The 17,686-nt window shown below is 51.0% G+C and overlaps 1 protein-coding gene and 1 non-coding gene across 2 annotated transcripts; both read left to right on the forward strand.

Annotated features, from left to right (window-relative positions):
* The first annotated feature begins 19 nt into the window (after positions 1 to 19).
* On the forward strand, positions 20 to 17,187 carry Hexd (hexosaminidase D). The gene is made up of 12 exons (XM_051159257.1): positions 20 to 279; positions 5,379 to 5,488; positions 7,800 to 7,887; positions 8,853 to 9,017; positions 10,948 to 11,131; positions 12,379 to 12,450; positions 12,828 to 13,023; positions 14,084 to 14,166; positions 15,348 to 15,426; positions 15,501 to 15,602; positions 15,753 to 15,842; positions 16,654 to 17,187. Exons 1-12 carry the CDS (start codon positions 196 to 198, stop codon positions 16,859 to 16,861), a joined length of 1,461 nt encoding a protein of 486 aa, XP_051015214.1. The 5' UTR covers positions 20 to 195; the 3' UTR covers positions 16,862 to 17,187.
* On the forward strand, positions 4,976 to 5,082 carry LOC127200939 (U6 spliceosomal RNA). The gene has a single exon (XR_007832155.1). It is a non-coding gene; the product is annotated as a U6 spliceosomal RNA (small nuclear RNA).
* Positions 17,188 to 17,686: the final 499 nt, after the last annotated feature.

Consider the following 17,686-nt stretch of genomic DNA (forward strand, 5'->3'; position numbering starts at 1 on the left):
GGGGCAATTCAGAAATACTGTATTTAAATGTGGGAATAAACCTTTTGGCTTATTTTCATATTAGTAAAACGGTTTCCCTCTAGTAAGAAAGGGGAGAGAGAGCTGCCTCTGCTCCTAGTTGTAACTTGAGTTCTTTCCACCAGGAAGAAGTCACACACAGAGAGCCTGCTCTAGGAGTTTACAGGAAATACCAACATGTCGTGTGACTCGCCGTTCAAGATGAGATTCGTTCATTTGGACCTTAAAGGAGCACCACCAAAGGTCTCATATCTCTCTGAGGTAAGGGCTCCCTTCAGCTCTAGAGAATCACTTTTTACAGTGAGGGTGTGCACTGGTGACATCACCTTGAGGCTCTAAGGACCAGGCAAGGTAGTGACAGAGCACAGGTTTTTCATTTTCTTCCAGTTCCCCTCAAAACCAGACAGAACAACCAGGGTGGCACAAAGAACAGAGAAACCATGACCTCTTTGTTGAGGCTGAGTTGTACCCACCAAAAAGATAAGTTCAAGTCTTAACACTTAGTGCCGGTGCATGTAACCCTAACTCAAAGGTCCTTGGAGAATTGACCAGCTAAGATGAGGTCATACTGGATTTCTGTGAGCCTGAGTAAGAAGTAGGCTGTGTTGGGGGGGTTGTGTTTGGGGGAGCACACCTTACACTCGTGTGTGTGTGTGTGTGTGTGTGTGTGTGTGTGTGTGTGTGTGTAGATGACAGGTCGACAACACATGACTTCTGTATCGCTCACCATTCCTCCTTGTTCTGAGCCGGGAGCTCTCAGTGAACCTGGAACTCACCATTTCAGTTAGACAGGACGGCAGCAAACCTACAACCTGCTGTCTCTGCCTGCCAGAGCCTGGGTGACAGGCACCAGTCAGTGCACCAGAAGGATGATTGTAACCACCAGCAGCTAGAAGAGGCAGGCAGGCCTCTCCCAGGGAGCCTTTGGAGAAAGCATGCCCTGCCAGCTCCTGAGTGTGGGGCTCTCGGCCTCTAGAACTGTGAGAGGAAATCCCTGTTATTTGAAGCTGTTTCGTTTGTCATTTCTCAGAACAATCCTAGAATACCAATACACTCTTCAACATGGATATGGTGACACTCATCTGTAATCCCAGGACTTGGGAAGTAGAGGCAGAAGGTTGAGGAGATCAACGCCAACATTGACCCCCATAGCAAATTCAAGACCATTCTGGACTACATAAGACATTGTCTCAAGACAGAGGGAGTGTGGGGAGCTAGTAAAAGTGCGTGCCACCAAGCCTGTAGGCCTGAGTCTTATTTCTAGGACTTGTGTAATGAAAGGAGAGAATTCCTGCAGATTGTCCTCTGACCTTCACACTCACACACACAGACACACACACAGAGAGACTCACACACAGACTTACACACAGACACACACACATAGATACACACAGACTCACAGACACACACACAGATGCGCATACACACACTCACACACACAGACGCGCACACACACACACACACACACACAGATTCACACACACCACTAAATAAATCAATGTGCTGAAAAGGAGTAAAATTTAGGTGTTAGGTATCTCCATAGATTCTAACCCTGGAATAAGCAGAGCCGTACCCAGACACCACAAAGACCGTGTGGGGTGAGCAGCCCTAGTAGAAGATGATAAAGCAAAAAGAAAGGGAATTCTAACAACGCTGTGACAAAGGACCTAGGAAATACCGCCAAATGGATGTTACCCACATCAAGAAGAAATTGGGAGGCGTTTTTAACTGGCTTGAATTTGAAGATGGGTGTGAAAACTGAGTCAAGAAGGTACAGGGCGGTGGAGGGCCGTGAGGCTCAAATCGGAGACCTATAGTAAAAACAAAGCACTGGGGGTAAGAGGGTGTTCAGATACCGGGGCAAAGGAGGCAGAGACCCGCGGTGGCCTCAGGAGTGACCATGGCTGGAGGGTCTGGTGCCCACGGCAACAGTAGCCGGGTCGGAGGCCCATCTCCATCCCTACAGGTACCTGATCCTAAACACGAGCGGGAACGGGGGACATAACTTCAGCTGTACAGCGAGTGCCTGCCCAACATGTATGGAGCCCTGAGTTCCACCTGCAGCACCTCAGTGCATCATATGTAGGGATTGGAGTTAAACTCCATCTGAACATAGAAGGACACTGCAGAAAAAGAGGGTAGTATTCATGGCATAACAACAACGAGGTGTGGCAGACTGTGCAGTACCGGGGTCCTCAGGTGAGACACAGGATTTCTAGGAAAGAGCTGTAAGAATCAGAAACAAGACTCGGAAATGGGATAATTAGACAAAAGGGTGTGAAATCGCTCCTGCCAAACTCCAGAGTAAACCAAGGAGAACAGAAATGAGGAGCATAGAGAGCGCGGTATTGGAAGTAAGTGGCCAAAAAGCATGCGCTCGTCCTGTAAGCAGCCTGAGACGACTTGTGAAAACAGTCGTTTGGCCTAGAAAACTCTACAAAAACTTAAATCAAGAGTGTCATGTCAGCCGGGTATGGTAGCGCACACCTTTAATCCCAGCGCTTGGGAGGCAGAGGCAGGCAGATTGCTGTGAGTTTGAGGCCAGCCTGGTCTACACAGAGAGTCCAGGACAGCCAAGACTACACAGAGAAACCTTGTCTCAAAAAACAACAACAACAACAACAAAAAAAAACCCAAAAAATGCACATATTCAGAAGTCAACCAAAGAAATGGTTCAGAGGTTTCGAGTACTTACTGCTCTTGCCGAGAACCAGTACTCAGTTCCCAGCACCATATTAGGTGGCTCACAATTGGCTGTAACTCCAGTTCCAGGGGATCCAATGCTCCTTAGCCTTTGTGGGGAACCTCTGATCTACATAGCAAGTTCAAGGTCCCTGGCTAAAATAAAAAAAATTACATATCAGCGATGAGCTTAAGGACTATCTGGTCACTGAACATGTCCAAGTGAGCAAAGCACTGAGATGCACTTACAAAGCCCATGTAGGATTAAGCCATGTGATCATCCCCCTGCCACATCGTAGATGGTCCTCACTGAAAGGACCACACCATCCCTAAGTCAGCAGAGGCACCTGTGAAGGAGAAGATGCCCCAAGACACAAAAGCAAGCATTATAGGAAGAAATTCTACATAAGATAAATACAAATCATACTTCTTAAGAACTAGTTTATGACTTAGACCAGATCCTAGCACCCGGGAGGCAGAACGGCAGGAATTCAAGGTCACCCTTCCACCAACAGTGGCCTTGAGGCCAGGTTTCCTGTGCGAGCACCCTTTGTGACACACACCCCTTTTGCCAAAAAAAGAGGAGGAGGAAATAGGGAAGGAAAAAGGAGAGAGATCACTTAGTGACCATCATGAATAACAGCTACAGTAACTCAGGGCAGCACAGACTTGGGAAGAGTCGCCCTGGGATCTGAGAGGCTGGTACAGGAGGAGGCAAGTATGGGTGACATAGTTCTAGGCCAGCCTGGAGTGCAGTGTGACACCTTGACTCAAAAACCAATGTATAGCCAGGAAGTGGAGGCACTTAGATTTCTGTGAGTTCCAAGCCAGCCAGGTTTACGTACTCAGACCCTGTCTCAAAATTAACACAAGATACTGCTTTAGAAATCTGCTCCAGGGGCCAGTGAGATGATGGGTCAGTGGATACAGGTACTAAGTACCAGCCCGGTGTGAGTCTGATCCTGGTGGAGTGCGGGCCTGGTGGAGTCGGATCCGGGGGAGGTCTGAGCCGGGATCCTACACGAGGAAGCACTCCCAAATCTGACCGGACATAGACAGCCGCCCCCGACACACACACACATAAACACCACACACAGACACACACAACCCACACACAGACACACACACACACACATACACACACACATACACACACATACACACACACACACAACACCAACTACACCCACACACAAAACAACAACCCACATACACACAGACACACACCACATACACACACACACATACACACACACACAATACACAACACCCACACATACACACACACACATACACATACACACACACATACACACACACATACACAACCACATACACACACCACACATACACACACACACATACACACACACACATACACACACACACACTAGATGTGTGTAACCATGTTATCTGCTCCAGGGGCCAGGAGATGGCTTACACCTGTAACCTCAGCAGTGGGGGAGACTTCGGCCCTAGCAGGACCACACACACACAACATAACACCACAGACACACACACAGACACACACACACACATACCACACACACACAACACACACACAACACACACACACATACACACACACACACATACACACACATACACATACACACACACATACATACAACACACAACACACACCACAACACACACACAACACACCACATACACACACACCCACATACACACACAATACACACACACACACATACACACACACATACACACACACACATACACCACACATACACACACACTACAGACACACACACACAACAACACACACACACATACACACACACACACATACACACACACATACAGACACACACACACATACACACACACATACACACACACATAAACACACACACACACTACACATACACCATACACACACACTACACACACACACATACACACACACAACACTACAACCCACATACAACACACACAACATACACCCCCACATACAACACACACATAAACACACACACACATACAAACCACACACACAACACACACACACACACACAAACAAACAAAAAACTTACGTTAAAATGCATAAATCTGGCCCAAGCCACTGCTTTTTGCAGCAGGGAAAGTGTGAGAATGAGCAGCATCATGGGCTGTTATTGATTGGCTTGGTGGGGTTAGGAGCATGGTTATTGTCCTTTAAATTTGTAGCAAACCATTTGAAATATAAACTGAAATATTTACAAGTGAAATGGTGCTTGGCATTTACAGTGTTCCAGATGAAAGAGAAGTTAGTGTGCTCGCTTGGGCAGCACATATACAAAAATTGGAATGATCCAGAGAAGACTAGCATGGCCCCTGTGCGAGGATGACACACAAATTCATGAAGCGTTCCATATTTTAAAAGAAAAGTTAGCCAGGTGTGGTGGTGCGCACGCCTTTAATCCCAGCACTCGGGAGGCAGAGGCAGGCGGATCACTGTGAGTTCGAGGCCAGCCTGGTCTACAAAGTGAGTCCAGGGCAGCCAAGGCTACACAGAGAGACCTTGTCTCGGAAAAACAAAAACAAAAGGCTGCAAGAGAGAACTGTGGGTATCAGTTCCAATCCCTCTCCAGACCTAGGAAGGAAAAAGTGCACACTCCGTCTAAGCCGTTCGATGTTCAGACCCCACCGTTCCCACGCCCTCTTTGTCCCTGCAGGCTTTCCCCTTGTTCCACGCACTTGGTGCCAACGGCCTCCTCATAGAGTATGAGGACACGTTTCCCTATGAGGGCCACCTGCGGCTGCTGAGGGCCAAGCATGCGTACAGGTATCAGAGCTGGCGGAGGGTGCCGCATGGCTGGCGAGGGCCTCCAACAGGGAGGGCTGGGCATTGCAGTCTCACATGTCATGCTCCTCCTGTCTTTTTCCTTTTCTAAGTGGCTTTGTTTATATAGGTTGGTTACAAAATTAAAACACATAGCCACATGTGGTGACTCACACCTATAACCCAAGCACTGGGGAGGCAGAGTGATTGTTGATAGTTGAAGGCCATTTTAGGCTGTGGATTGAAATCCTGTCTCAAATACAAACTGCTGGAGGTGGTGGCACACAGTTGAATCCCAGTACTCAGGGAGGCAGAGGCAGGCGGATCTCTGTGAATTGGAGGCCAGCCTGGTCTACAGAGTCCAGGACAGCCAAGGCTACCCAGAGAAACCCTACCTCAAAACAAAACAAAATCCTGACTGGTGGTTCATGCCTTTAATCCCAGATAGATCTCTGAGTTTGAGGCCAACCTGGCACACAGAGCCAGTTCCAGGACAGCCAGGGCTACACAGAGAAACCCTGTCTCAAAATACAAACAAACAAAAAGCAAACCTAAAACACATTATGAAAAAAGCAATGGGCTGGAGAGATGGCTTAGGTGTTAAGAGCACTGAATGCTTTTCCAGAGGACCCAGGTTCAATTCCCAACTTCTACATGGTGCCTCACAACTGCCTGTAACTCCAGTTCCAGGCAATCCAGTGCTGTCTTCTGACCTCTCATATTAAAATATGTGGTATACAGAAAAATGCAAGCAAAGCACTCAATTTTTAAGATTTATTATTCTCTCATATTTAACATCCCAACTGCAGTTTCCCTCCTAGCTCTTCCCACCCCGACCTCCCCTCTCCCCCATTCCCTTCAGAAAAGAGCAGCCTCCCAGGAAGATCAGCCAACGTTGGCATAACAAGTTACAAGACCAGGCACATACACTCATATTGAGGCTCGACAGGGCAGCCATGTAGGAGGAAAAGGGTCCCGAAAGCAGGCAGAAGTCAGAGACAGCCTCTGCTCCCACTGTCAGGAGTCCCACCAGGACCAGGCTAAGCCCTAACGTGTGCACAGGGCCCAGGTCACACCTGCACAGGCTCCCCTGAGACCTGGCTAGTTGATTCTGTGTGCCATGTTGTGCTGTCCTTGACCCCTCTGGCCCACAGCCCTTCTTCCCCTCTAAGACCTGGAGTGGTGTCTTTTGTAGACAAACTTTCTATGCTACTTTTTTTGGGTTCTTTTATCTACCACCTTCTCCCCCCATTCTCTTCCATCACCAGGCAGGAGAGACAGGTTAGTGGGAGAGGGGCCATGTCAGGTCCCTGGGGCACGTCCAGTCTACGTCTTGTCGGGACATCTGTAACTTCTTCCCGTCTGTGTTCTCAGGAGGAACAGCTGCACCTCCTCTCCTGGGGCTCTGGTCTTTTTATACCCTCTCTAGAGTCCCCAGAATTAAACTATCAGAGCACACATGAGGCAAATAGTCTGCTGCTGTGCACAATCTGAAACAGCCCCATATCCCACACCTGGGATTAAAATAAAAACATGTTAATATGATGTAACTGAGTTTTGAGGGTTTTAGGGGGGTTTTTGGTTTTTGGTTTTTCGAGGCAGGGTTTCTCTGTGTAACCTTGGCTGTCCTAGACTCACTTTGTAGACCAAGCTAGCCTCAAACTCAGAGATCTGCCTGCCTCCGCCTCCCTGAGTGCTGGGATTACAGGTGTGTGTTTAGGAACACTGCTTTTACAGAAGATCTAGGTTTTTTCCCCGGTACTTATGGGGTGGCTCACAACCACCCGCAACTCTAGGTTTGAGGGAACCAATACCCTCTTCTAAGCTCCCTGGGCTCCTGCACTCAGTACACACATATGCAGAAAAACATGTACTTAAAAGGTCATCATGAAACTTTTTTTTTTTTTTTTTTTTTTTTTTGGTTTTTGAGACAGGGTTTCCCTGCATAGCCTTGGCTGTCCTGGACTCTCTTTGTAGATCAGGCTGTCCCAAACTCAGAGACCTACCTGAGTGCTGGGATGGGATTAAAGGCGTGCCCCACTACTACCCAGCTGTTGTGCTGTTTTCTAAACAGTGAATATCTGCTTGTCTTTTAAAGTTTAAAAGGGGGAGGAGGGGTGGTGAAGGGACCCTTTCTTAGGTTAAGGGCTATACAGAAGCAACTGAGGAATAAATTTTGCCCTTGGGCCAGTCTGCCAACCCCTGTTGATTCTGGCCAGTTCATACAAGATGCAAAGGGGCAAGAAAGGGCTGGGCTGGGCTGGCAAACATGTCAAGCAGCTGACCCAAGCCTCTGCTGCTCTTACTACCCAAGCCCCTCCGAGGTGACAGAGATCCTGCGCCTGGCCAGACTCAGCGAGCTGGAAGTTGTTCCCTTGGTGCAGACATTTGGACACATGGAGGTGAGTGGGAGGGAGCCTCAGAGACTGCGCTTGGGCTCCAGTGAGGAGCAAGGGCCTGACAGGGACAGCTCATGGCTGCCTGAACCCCTCTTCTCAGAAGCACCAGCCTGTAAGCAGCCAGAGAACACAAGTCTTGGTCAGGGCAGCTTCACTAGGAAGGACGGAGGGATGGAAGCCTTCTGTTTTCAGCTTATATCTTTTTACCGGGACTGAAATTGTTCTCATATGTAAGACAGACAACTGAGAAGCAAACACGGTGTTGCTTTAACAGCCTGTCGGCTGCAGCTGCATTCCCTCCTCTAGAGCTGTTCAGAGCACCAGTGTGCCTTCAGAGAACCCACGTTTGATTCCACAAGGCAGCTTAGAGCTGTCAGCTCCAAGGGCTCTAATGCCCTCCTTCGGGCCTCCATGGGCTCTAGACGCATGTGGTGCACAGACCCCTGACCCTAACAAGACAAACGCCCATGCAAGTAGAGATGAAGCTAGAGATCTAGCTTAGTGGAAGGTAATGCACTTAGCATGTGCAAGGCCCCAATTTAAAGTCCCAACACCACAGAGATTCGGGGGGGGGGGGGAGCAAAGAGAGGAGGGGAGGGAGAAGGGGAAGGGTGCTGCTGAGGAACTGGCTGGGGGGAGGGTTCACAGCCCAGCTCAGGCGGAGTCAGGAGCTCTGAAGCTTGCCTCAGCCGCTGAAGTCTGGAGAGCTAGGAGTAACTCTGCAGGCCACCCACCTGCCTCCCAGGCATACCATCAGATTAAGCAGCAAAAGCATAGACTCTTGCCGACATGGTGGCACACACCTTTAATTCCAGCACTCAGGAGGCAAAGATAGGTGGATCTCTGTGAGTTCGAGGCCAGCCTGGTCTACAGAGAAAGTCCTATCTCAGCAAACAAACAGTGTGGACTCTTGCCAAGGACATGCCAAGGGGCCCAGCTTCCTTCCCTCCCTGCCCTTCTGTCTATAGTTTGTGCTAAAGCATGCAGCATTTTCCCATCTCCGTGAAGTGGCGCTCTTCCCCAACACCCTCAACCCTCACGAGGCTGAGTCCCTGGCACTGGTACAAACCATGATCGACCAAATCCTCCAGCTCCACAGGGATGTCCGGTGGCTCCACATAGGCTGCGATGAGGTGAGTGAGTGAGTGCGGCCTCTGTGCTTCAGAGCCACCTGTGCGGGACTTCGCGTCTCCCTTTTCTCCTTTCTTTTTTGTATGTATGTATTTACTTACTTTATGTCTCTGGGTGCTTTGCCTGCATGTGTTCCTGTGTGCCATGTGTGTATGTACCTGGTGCGCCCATAGGGGCCAGAAGAGGGTGTCAGATCATCTGGGCCTGGAGTTGCGGATGGCTGTGCGTTGCTCTGTGAGGGCTGACAATCAAACCTTCATCCTCTGGAAGAGCTTCCAGTGCTCTCAACACTGAGAAATCTCCCCAGCCGGGCATGGTGGCACCTGCCTTTAATCCTAGCACTCAAGAGGCAGAGGCAGGCAGATCACTGTGAGTTCGAGGCCAGCCTGGTCTACAAAGCAAGTCCAGGACAGTGAAGATAACATAGAGAAACCCTGTCTGAAAAAACAAAATTTTTTTTTAAAAAATGGTTTTTTTTTTTTGGAGATAGTTTCATTACATCCCCTAGGCTGGTTTGAACTCTTGACCCTTCTGCCTCATCCTGCCAAACACGAGGATTATAGGCATGTGCCATGATGCCAGGCTGACAGATTCTTTTAAATAGAGAAACAGTCTGAATACTAAAGAGTAAAGGTAAGGATTGCCAAGGAGACAGGCCTACTGAGGGAGCCATTCTAAATGACATCTTCGGAGAAGAGCGTCGCCTGGCACGGGGCAATCCTGCCAAGTCCATGGAAGGTGCCCTGTGTACCAGATGGCACTGCCTTCCGGGCACAGGCTTCTTCACCTCCTCCTCTTGCAGGGACAGCCAACTCCAGCCACGAGCAAGTTCATACCCTCCAGACTCTGTGGCCGAAGAGCAGTTTGGGGTGTTGAGAAGAAGGTGTTGTATGTTTGGATCTTGATGCACTAGTTGGGACAAGTGCTGCTCTGGGACATCTGTGGTGTGTCCTCCTGCTTAGCCCACCCAGTGGCTAGCCTCTACCCTTCCGCTTCTCCGGCTTGATTCCAGGGCAGGGCTGGGGAGGCTCTGAGACAAAGGCCTCTGCCTGGCTTTATAGGCATTCAACCCTAAGGTTTCCATTTTTAAAAGGAAAGCAGAGCTGGAAATGATGGCTGATGCGTATAATCCTAGCACTTAGAGCACTGTGGAGAGAATTGCCATAAATTTGAGAGCAGCCTGGGTTACTAAGTGAGTTCTAGGTCAGCTTGGGCCATGGCATCTCAAAATAAGGAAATCTGAACAGTGTAATTATACACTCCTGTAACCCAGCAGCCTTTACAGCATAGGGAATTACAGGCCAGCCTAGACTACATGAAATCCTGTCTCCAAAAAGAAAGGGGGGTGGGGGCGTTGGAGTGATAGCTCAGCTCTTCCCGAGGACCTGGGTTTAATTCACAGCACCGACATGGCTGCTCATAACTGTCTGTAACTTCAGTTCCAGAAGATCTGACACATTCACAGACATATGCAGGCAAAACATCAATGCATATAAAAATTTTAAAAATAAAAAAGGAAGAGGAATAATAATACAACCTATTACAATCTGGCTCAGATGGAATTATACCCCCTGTTGCCTTCTTCACTCCCATTGTGAGTATAGGACAAGGCTCATCAGCATGATCACGTGTCAGCAGTTGACATGGCACAATGGGTCACATACCCACCCACTCTGCAGTAAGTCAAAAAGGCTGTCCTGCTTCTTAGTGATCCGAGCCGGCCCTGGGCGAATCCAGTCCAGAAAGGCAGAGTCTCGTGTGGAAAGCAAGGAATGCAGTCCAGAAAGGCAGAGTCTCCTGTGGAAAGCGGGGAAGCTGAGCTGCTTTCTCGGTCTCCTCTGTATGTGCAGCCCCCCAAGATTTAGGGCAGGTGGGTGCCCTACAGACAGAAGGATGGCAACAGATGCAATCCCACCCTGTTTCTTCTTCTAGGTCTACTACTTAGGTGAGGGGGAGACCTCGAAACAGTGGCTACAGCAGGAACAGAACAGCCACGCGAAACTGTGTCTGTCCCACATGCATGCAGTAGCCAGCCACGTGCTGGCCCAGCATCCTGGCACAACACCCTTGGTGTGGGATGACATGCTGCGGGACATCCCCCAGGAACAGCTAAAAGGTTGGCAGGGCCTGTGTGGATGGGGGCTGACATGTGGCTGCTGGCAGGCCCACAAGAGCCGTGGGACAGCTTTAGCCCAGGCGTTCTGTGTGGCCAGGGCCAAGGGTTTACACTGACCCAATGCTTGGAGATGAGAGCTGAAGGGGACCTTTCCCAGCCTGGAGACGGCACTTACACACTTCACTTAGCGCCACTGAGCCCTGCGGTTCACTGCAGAGCCCCAGGGCCAGCTGTGCCTGTACTCTGAGGCTAGTATAGGTTTTGTTTTTTTGTTTTGTTTTGAGACAGGGTCTCTCTCTGTTAGCCTTGACTATCCTGGACTCGCTTTGTAGACCAGGCTGGCCTCGAACTCACAGCGCACCACCACTGCCCGCCTGGCTGAGGCTAGTATAGGTTTTATGTTGATGAGTGAGAGTCAGTTAGAGACCTGCTCCAGTGCCCTGAGGCCGCAAGGCCAGCAGCTGGGAGAAGAGCTTAGTCTCTCCTCACAAAAGCAGGCAGCTACAAACATTTGTAATTCTGGTGTTTGTGGCCAAAAACCTAGCACAGCTGCAAGCTGTACGTAGAACCCAGTAGACCCAAAAGATAGTTTATGTTCCCACTTTAACATTAAAAGAATGTGGCTGGGTGCGCTGGTGCACAACTTTAGTCCCAGCACCTGGGAGGCAGAGGCAGGTGGATCCCTGTGAGTTTGTGGCCAGCCTGGTCTACACAGAGGAACCCTGTGCCAGATGAGATGAGCACAATGGCACATGACTGTACTGTCAGTACTTAAGAGGTTGAGGCAAGAGGATTGAAGTCCAAAGCCAGCCTGGGCAGCAAAGTGAACCCCTGTATCTAAATATGTCTAAGGTGCCGGGTGTGGTGGCGCATGCCTTTAATCCCAGCACTTGGGAGGCAGAGGCAGGTGGATCACTGTGAGTTCAAGGCCAGCCTGGTCTACAAAAGCGAGTCCAGCACAGCCAAGACTACACAGAGAAACCCTGTCTCGAAAAACCAAAAAACAAACAAACAACTAAATATGTCTAAGAAGCAGGGGTGTGAGCCGGGCGTGGTGGTACACTCCTTTAATCCTAGCACCCGGGAGGCAGAGGCAGGTAGATCCCTGTGAGTTCGAGGCCAGCCTGGTCTACAAAGTGAGTCCAGGACAGCCAGGGCTACACAGAGAGACCCTGTCTTGAAAGAAAAAAAGAAGGGGTGTGGTGTGCCTGGTCCTTCCCACGCTCACGGCCTTGCTCTGTTGACAGCATCTGGGGTGCCGCAGCTGGTGCAGCCTGTGCTCTGGGACTACGGAGCTGACCTGGATGTCCACAGCAAAAGTCAGTATGGCTTGCTCACGATGCAGCCCTCACGGTGCATGTGCCTGTGTGACTGTTTCCCAGTCCTTCCTAACACTTTAACCTGAATTACTCAGCCTGGGAAAACAGGCACCTCATTAGCTTGGCTGACTAGCATGGAACAGAAAGTCTGTGCTTAGCCTCCTGTCCTGGCTTGGGATCCCTTGCTGCCTCCAGATCCTCCCAGGTCCTTTCCAGCTCTCTTCCTGAAGAGTTTACCCTAGTGAGTGATAAACCCCAGGCATTGGGACCGGTTGGTCTCCTCAGCGAGCACAGGCATGGCTCTCGGCTGCCCTGGTCAGCCCGTGCGTCCAGGGCCTCTCTGTGAGAGCTGCTCATCTGTTTGCTTTCTTGCCTAGTCTCCCTCATGGGAAAGTACCAGGAGTGTGGCTTCCAGAGGCTGTGGGCTGCCAGTGCCTTCAAGGGGGCCACAGGGGCTACTCAGGCCCTGACCCCTGTGGAGCATCACGTCAGAAACCAGGAGCAGTGGCTGCAGGTGGCAGCCAGTGGGCCAGTGGACGCCCTGCAAGGAATCATCCTGACTGGCTGGCAGAGGTGAGTGCTCAGAGGCTTGGGGTCAGGCATGCCAGCAGCTGCTGTCTGTCTAGTGTTGGCCTTGCCTTCCCAAGTCACGCCCTTCATGCCTCTCTGGTTGCCTCAGTAACTGTACTGAGGAGACACGTGAGGGCCCAGAGCTGCAGGCGTGCGGCCTCTAGTGTCTGATCTGCATGGCCATGAGTGACACTGTTTCATGTGTTGCAAGGCATACAGATCAGTTAGCCTGGCTCTTCAGGGCGTCACACCCTTAGGGTAATAGAATGAACCCCGTCTTTGGTTCTAGCCACCAGGAAGAGCTGGAAAGATGTCCCTGTGGAGGCTTCATAGGTTCCAAAATGTGACTCGAGAGCAGGGCTCTCAGCCAAGTGAGGCTGTCAAGGTGGCTATAGGAGTTGCTCATGGCTTCAGTGCCTGCCCACTGTTGGCTTCAGAGATGAGTCTAGGCGGCTCCTGCAGCCTTCTCAAGCATTTGCCATTCTGGGAGAGTGGATTGCCGTGTGAGTCAAGCCCTTTCTACGCATTGGAAAGTGGCTAGGGACTCAGAGGTAAAGGAAAACTGATGGGAGTGATGTGACCCTGGCCTCTGGCCCTTCTGTCAGCCTCTGTCTGCCACACTTGAGGAGCTGAAGGAATGGAGGTCAGGCCAGGCCAGGCGGAGGCTCTCTGCCCAGCACTGAACGGATCAGATGCCCACTCTAGCCTGGGGCCGCGGGTGGAAAGCATGAGCTGGCTAGACAGGATCGGGCCACAGGATAGAAAGGCTTCCAGGACTGGAGAATGGCTGGTAAGGCTCTATAGGAGCTCCACCTCAGGCCACTGAGTGGACCCAAGTGCTCAGAGCCCATTTCCCCATACAGGCTCCAGCCTGCTGGGGCATCCTCACAAGCCTAATGAGGAGTCCCCATGACAAGGAACCCACTTTGCAAACCCTGAGCCAGGATATGCCAGGCTGCCACTGTGGTTCCCATAAATGTAAGAAAGGGCTCCCCAAGTCGGGGCACCCTCGTCAGGCTGAGATGACTGAGAGCTTCAGGGCTGACACTGTTTCTGGACACAGGTACGACCACTTCTCTGTGCTGTGTGAGCTGCTCCCTGTGGGAATCCCTTCCCTGGCTGCCTGTCTACAGTCACTTGTACATGGTATGTCCCAGCCAACAGTCCTTGCCCTCCTACCTACTCTCAGCAGCTTTCCCCCAGTGACTGCTCTGCTCTCTCTGGGCTGAGGAAGGCTCGTGTTTGCTGGACAACCACTGGTCCAGGACTGCCTGTATATACCCAGACCCTCAGCCTGAGCCTCGGGTAGATTAGGAAGTTATAGAGGATGTGCCCTCAGATTCAGAAAACCTATTTAAGAAACAGGCTTCAGATGCAGGTGTAGAAGGTTCTCTTTGCTGCGTAAGTGTCTGAGAGACATGAGGCAAACTCTGCAGAACTGGGTGCCCCACACACCAGAGGACCTGAGGGAGCAGCTGCCCACAGAAGGTAAGCATGGGCACTGCTCAGCAAGTGTAGGCCCTGGGGCCATAGTGAGATGACCACGCCCAGCTAGACTATAAAACAGCTCTCAGTGGATGCCCACATATACACATTTAGCAGCTATGGGTTAGAGGAAGGATGTACAAGTTGTCTTATTTCAGCTCTTTTACTGGCAGTTGTTCATTGTAAACTGTCTAGAATGTGCAGAAAAACAAGGAAACAATGTGTACAAACAGCCTCACCCACACCGAAGAGGCACTGATGTCAGTAGTATTGGCTTTAGCTCTTCCTGGTTTTTTTTGTTTTGTTTTTGTGTGGGTTTTTTTTTTTTTTTTTTTTTTTTTTTTTTTTTTCAGGACAGTTTCTCTATGTAGCCCTGGCTGTCCTAGACTCATTTGTACACCAGGCTGGCCTCGAGCTCAAAGTGATCCACCTGCCTCTGCCTCCCAAGTGCTGGCATTAAAGGCGTGCGCCACCACTGCTAGGCAGCTCTTCCTGTTTTTAAAGTGTGACCCAGGCCCCCCAGTGCAGAGCTAGGAACCCTCTGTCAGTGGTGCCATGCTACAGCCTTTTGTGCTGACTTGTAGGTGTGTCTGCTCTGGTCTCGAGCTGCAGCAGTCTCCAGGCTCTAGGCTGCTCCGCCCCCGATTGAGCCTGGACAGGTGCACGTGGCCTGTGTAACCCTGAGGGCTCACCCAGTGATCTCTAACAAAGACCCTTCACACGCGCAGTGAAAAGCAGCTGGCAGGGCTGGAGGGGCTCCCCGAGCTGCTGTGCCTTTTGCCCACAGCTCCCAGAGGGAGGCTAGGAGGCCTCCTGACCCCTTCTGCCTGCGGATGTTTCAGGAGGCTTTGCTGAGGATGTTAAGATGAGAGTGGAGCGACTCCTTGGGGTTTCAAGCCTGGAAATAACGGATGCTGTGAGGTAATCCCACCCTCCCTGACACTCCCCCACCCCTCCCTCTGGTGACCACTGTTCTCAGTGTGACTCTCTGGCAGTGAGGGAGCCGGCTCCTTCCCTGGCAGTGACATCCATGCCCTCGTCACACAAATTAGCCTCCACCTGCGCAGCTCTGTGGATACGCTTCTAGAGAGGAACCGGTAAGCAGTCCTACAGTTCTCCCGGCATTGTTCCTGGCAAAGGCTTTCTAGAAAGACTTGTAATAACCCCTGCCAGATTCTCCAGTTTTCCCAGCAGTTATCTCCGAGCCACTCCTGGCCACTGACAGCCACTGTGTGGACTTGCCGCAGGTATGTCACTGGCTGGTTCAGCCCCTACCATCGAAGACGGAAGCTTATCCACCCAGTTATGATTCAGCACATCCAGCCGGAGGCACTCAGGTAGCTGCCACTGTCATCCTCATGTCCTCCCACAACAGTAGCAACGTATACGGTCATCAGGGTTAAAACAAGACGGGCTCTCCAGTAACACTGCCCTAATGTTATCATGGGTGAGTGAACAGGCCACTGCTCAGGAACAGTGCCCTAATGTTACTGAGGGTGAGAGGACAGGCCACTGCTCAGGAACAGTGCCCTAATGTTATCATGGGTGAGAGGACAGGCCACTGCTCAGTAATACTGCCCTAATGTTAGCAAAAATCCCTGGCCTGAGATAGCAGCAACCACATGGCCAGTGTGCCCTAAGGCTCATCTTTGGAATCAGACAACTGAGGGTCCCTGCTGTTCTGTCATTCCCTGGTGCAACCTGGCAGAGCGCCCTTGTGGCCGGAGCCCCAGGCAGCCTGCACTGAATGCAAGGTGCTGCCAACAGCATGATCAGTTCATGGCTGTGAGAAAAACTGCCAGGCAGTGGTATGGTTTTGATTGTTAAAATATGACCAGCTGGCAGGCAGTGGTGGCGCACAGCTTTAATTCCAGCACTTGGGAGGCAAGAGGCAGGTGGATTGCTATGAGTTGGAGGCCAGCCTGGTCTACAACACGAGTCCAGGACAGCCAAGGCTACACAGAGAAACCCTGTCTCAAGCCCCGCCTCCCCAAAAAGTGACCAGTCGCTCATTTATTTTTGTCCCAATGTTAAACTGGGCCATGGAACATCCTGGCTCAAGGGGCTGAGGATGTGAGTGTAGCTGTGTGAACTGGCGTCTTAGCAGGAGCCCTCATCAAGTCAAACCATGGCTGCTGTTGCCCTCAGCCTTCTGAGCAGGTGGAGCAGCCTTGTGCAGCGGTTGGAGGCGGCCCTGCAGCTGGCCTTCCACCCGGACACCATCGAAGAGTGGCTGGAGGAGAACGTGCTCCCAAGCATGCAGCGGCTGCAGAGTCTTCTGCAGGACTTGGGTGAGGTGGCTGCCCCACCGCCACCGGCCACCAGCCCAGGCTGGGACACAGGTCAGAACCCCTGAGAGGCTGGAGCCCTGTATAACCTGGACAGCATCAGCATTTCTGCCTCAGTGGCCCAGCCCTGTGGGGCCTGTGCTCTTCCCGGTGCGCCCTGGACACCTGTGCAGACAGGCTCCCAAACTGCATAAACAGTAGCCTCGGGCAGAGCAGACACCAGAAAAAGGCACATTTGCAGTCTGCATGTAGAGCTTTATGAATTCTGAAATAAAAAGACCAGTAGAAGCAGAAGTCCCACAACAGAAACTTGAATGAGCTGTTTACCAGCACCCTAGCTTACAGAGCGTCTCGTTCCTTCACCCAGGAGCGAGTCTCCGCGCTGGGCAGTGTAGGAAGGAGACAGTACCCAAGAGACAGACTTCTCCCTTGTCTAAAGCACCTTAACAGTCTGTTGGCAACAAGCAAAGACGAACAAGCATGCATCACACTTTCATTGTGGGGAGGGGGTGGTGTGGGGTCTTTAACTTGGCCATTTTTAAAGCTCACTTTGGCAGTTGGGAGTAGGTGGTGCACACCTGTAATCTCAGCACTCAGGAGGCACAGGCAGGTGGATCTATGTGAGTTTAGGGCTAGCCTGGTCTACAGAGTGAGCTCCAGGACAGCCACAGAGAAACCCTGTCTCAGAAAACAAAACAAAACAAAACAAAACAAGCTCTTGGCATGTTCGATGAAGCGCGTTCCCTAAGTCAGGACTGGTGACAGTCACTTCAGAGAAGATGTACTCAAGGTTCTGGCCTAACCACCCAGCGTGGGTACGATGGCCTCAAGGCGGCCTTGACTTCTTTGTCTATCTAACTCTTCAGTTTCCCAGTTCTACCTGGCCAGGCATA

The sequence above is a fragment of the Acomys russatus genome, chromosome 16 (genome assembly GCF_903995435.1).
Source record: "Acomys russatus chromosome 16, mAcoRus1.1, whole genome shotgun sequence".
In the NCBI taxonomy this organism is placed as follows: Eukaryota; Metazoa; Chordata; class Mammalia; order Rodentia; family Muridae; genus Acomys; species Acomys russatus.